Genomic DNA, 2,301 nt, shown 5'->3' on the forward strand with positions numbered 1-2,301 from the left:
GTTCAAGCCTTTTCGAGTTCAAGTTTCAATATTATATTTCAAGTTCAAGTTGAACTTGATAATTTTTAGCACGTGAGTTTGAGTCGAGATGAGCTTACTTTTAAAGTTTTCAAGTTTGAGTCGAGCTTAGCAATACTCGAGTTCGACTTGGCTCGTTTAACAAACGACGTCGTTTGATTTAATTTTTTTTTATTTTAAAAAAAAACAAAATTGGCAGGTTTTTCCGGTTTTCCTAATTTTTTTCGGTTTTCAGTCGGTCCGGTTTGAACTGTTCAACGGTTTCGACCTGTTCACTAGTAATGGTTCAACTGGTGTAAATTAAACCGGACTAGACAGCGATTACTGGTTAAATCGGTCAATCCGATCCGATTTTCAAAACACTGAAAAAGACAATTTGGTCTCGACGATCCTTCCGGGACCTATCCTGGAAGCTACTATGAAGTCTGCCCCTTCAACTAGTTGTTCTTGCCTTTAAATACCAACCCCCACGCTCCACTCAAATCAGTTCATTCATTCAAGTTTCTTCCATTCTATTTTCAATTACCAAAAAAAGCCGAAGTATCTTGGAATCCATTTTCAGAATCTTAAAATCATATTTTTTTACATAACATAAATGTCATCTTCTGAAGAAACATTAGCCATGGATATGGAACTCATCACCCGACATCTTCTTACAGACTTCGCTTCCTTTGATTCTTTTCTTGCCAATATCGATCGCTGTACCTCCATGGTTGAAACCCCAAAATTCCCTCAAACTTCCAGCCCTAAACAATCTACCCTGAGCCAACGTCGTCCCGCTGTGAACGTGACGATCCCGGCAGCAAAACTGGACATGAGCACCACGGATTGTGACCAGAAAAGGCATTACAGGGGCGTTAGGAGACGACCGTGGGGCAAATTCGCTGCCGAAATCAGAGACCCGAACAGAAAAGGGGCTAGGGTTTGGCTTGGGACCTTCGACACCGCCATCGAAGCTGCTAAAGCTTATGATAGAGCAGCGTTTAAGCTGCGGGGAAGCAGGGCGATTGTGAATTTCCCTCTTGAAGCAGGGAAATCTAATTCTTCGGAGTCGGAATTAACAGAGGATTCCACTTCGTCTTGTATGAAAAGGAAAAGAGAGGAGGAGGATGAAGAAAGAAGCATGGAGAATAAAGCAGTGAAAAGAGAGGTAAAAGAGGCGGTACCGGCGAAGGAGGCGGAAAGTGTAACGCCGGGAGCATGTTTAACTCCGTCGAATTGGACGGGATTTTGGGACAGTGAAGATATGAAGGGAATATTCAGTATCCCTCCGTTATCTCCGTTATCTCCCCATCCGTTTGGGTGTTCGAGGCTTGCGGTCATGTGAAAAATAAGTAAACTATTTTGACGGGATTCCGGCCGACGTTTACTAAATCAGGATGGGCTTGCTTACGTGGTTTATTGAATTATCCGAAGATGGAGAGCGCAAATGGAAAGTTGCGACTGTTAACAAACTCAAAAACTTCACGAAATTTCTTCAATTATTACTGTACATACAATATAGCAAAGGCGTGCCTAAGCCTAGGTTTTTATGGGGTTAATTTATAAAATTGTATTTCTTCTTCTTTCATTTGTTTATTGGATTAAGAGTATTTTACCGTCCTATAAAAATCGTTTTCTTTAAATTTCATTAATATTAAGTATTATTTTTAATTTTTGAACGGTAAAACTATCAATAAATGTTACTATATTGATATAATTATTAACGATGTTAATAAGATGATTGATCGTATTTATATGACAGTTTATAATATTATTGTGATAATTTATATGCTAACATATAAATAATGATGTGATAAAAAATTTATTTAATTTAAAAAAAAATTAAAGGTACATTTTTAATTATCGAGATCTAGGTTATTGCCTTTATTCTCTCGGTCGACTGTTTGTAATTAAGGTTTTGCCTTGATTTTACTTTGAGTTCTTCAGAAAACTACAAAGACGTAGTAAACAATCTGGTGCAATCAAAACCTATCCAACAAGCATGGGGGACCTGGAGCAAACAATGGAAGAATTAAACTTACTTGAAGATGAAGAAGAAGCAATATTTATCGATCAACAAGGAACATAAAAGGGGATGTCGCTACAATACTGTTTCGTAGGTTTCTACCTAACGTCTATGTTGAGTTAATCGATCGGATGAATCAGCCAAGAGGGGGTAAATTGACAATTAAAATTTTGGTGAAAGCTTTGATAGAAAATTGAAAATATTTGCATAGCGATTTAGAGTGGTTCGACTTTCTCAACCAAAGTCTACGTCCACTACTTTAGCTATGCACACTA

General features: G+C 37.9%; 1 protein-coding gene across 1 annotated transcript; it reads left to right on the plus strand.

Moving 5' to 3' along the window:
• Window positions 1-521: 521 nt before the first annotated feature.
• Window positions 522-1,352, plus strand: LOC120124912 (ethylene-responsive transcription factor ERF105-like). Its single transcript, XM_039143470.1, has one exon. It carries the CDS (start codon window positions 614-616, stop codon window positions 1,343-1,345), a length of 732 nt encoding a protein of 243 aa, XP_038999401.1. The 5' UTR covers window positions 522-613; the 3' UTR covers window positions 1,346-1,352.
• The last annotated feature ends 949 nt before the right edge of the window (window positions 1,353-2,301 follow it).

Source organism: Hibiscus syriacus, unplaced genomic scaffold (assembly GCF_006381635.1).
Source record: "Hibiscus syriacus cultivar Baekdansim isolate YM2019G1 unplaced genomic scaffold, ASM638163v2 tig00110429_pilon, whole genome shotgun sequence".
NCBI classification, from domain to species: domain Eukaryota; kingdom Viridiplantae; phylum Streptophyta; class Magnoliopsida; order Malvales; family Malvaceae; genus Hibiscus; species Hibiscus syriacus.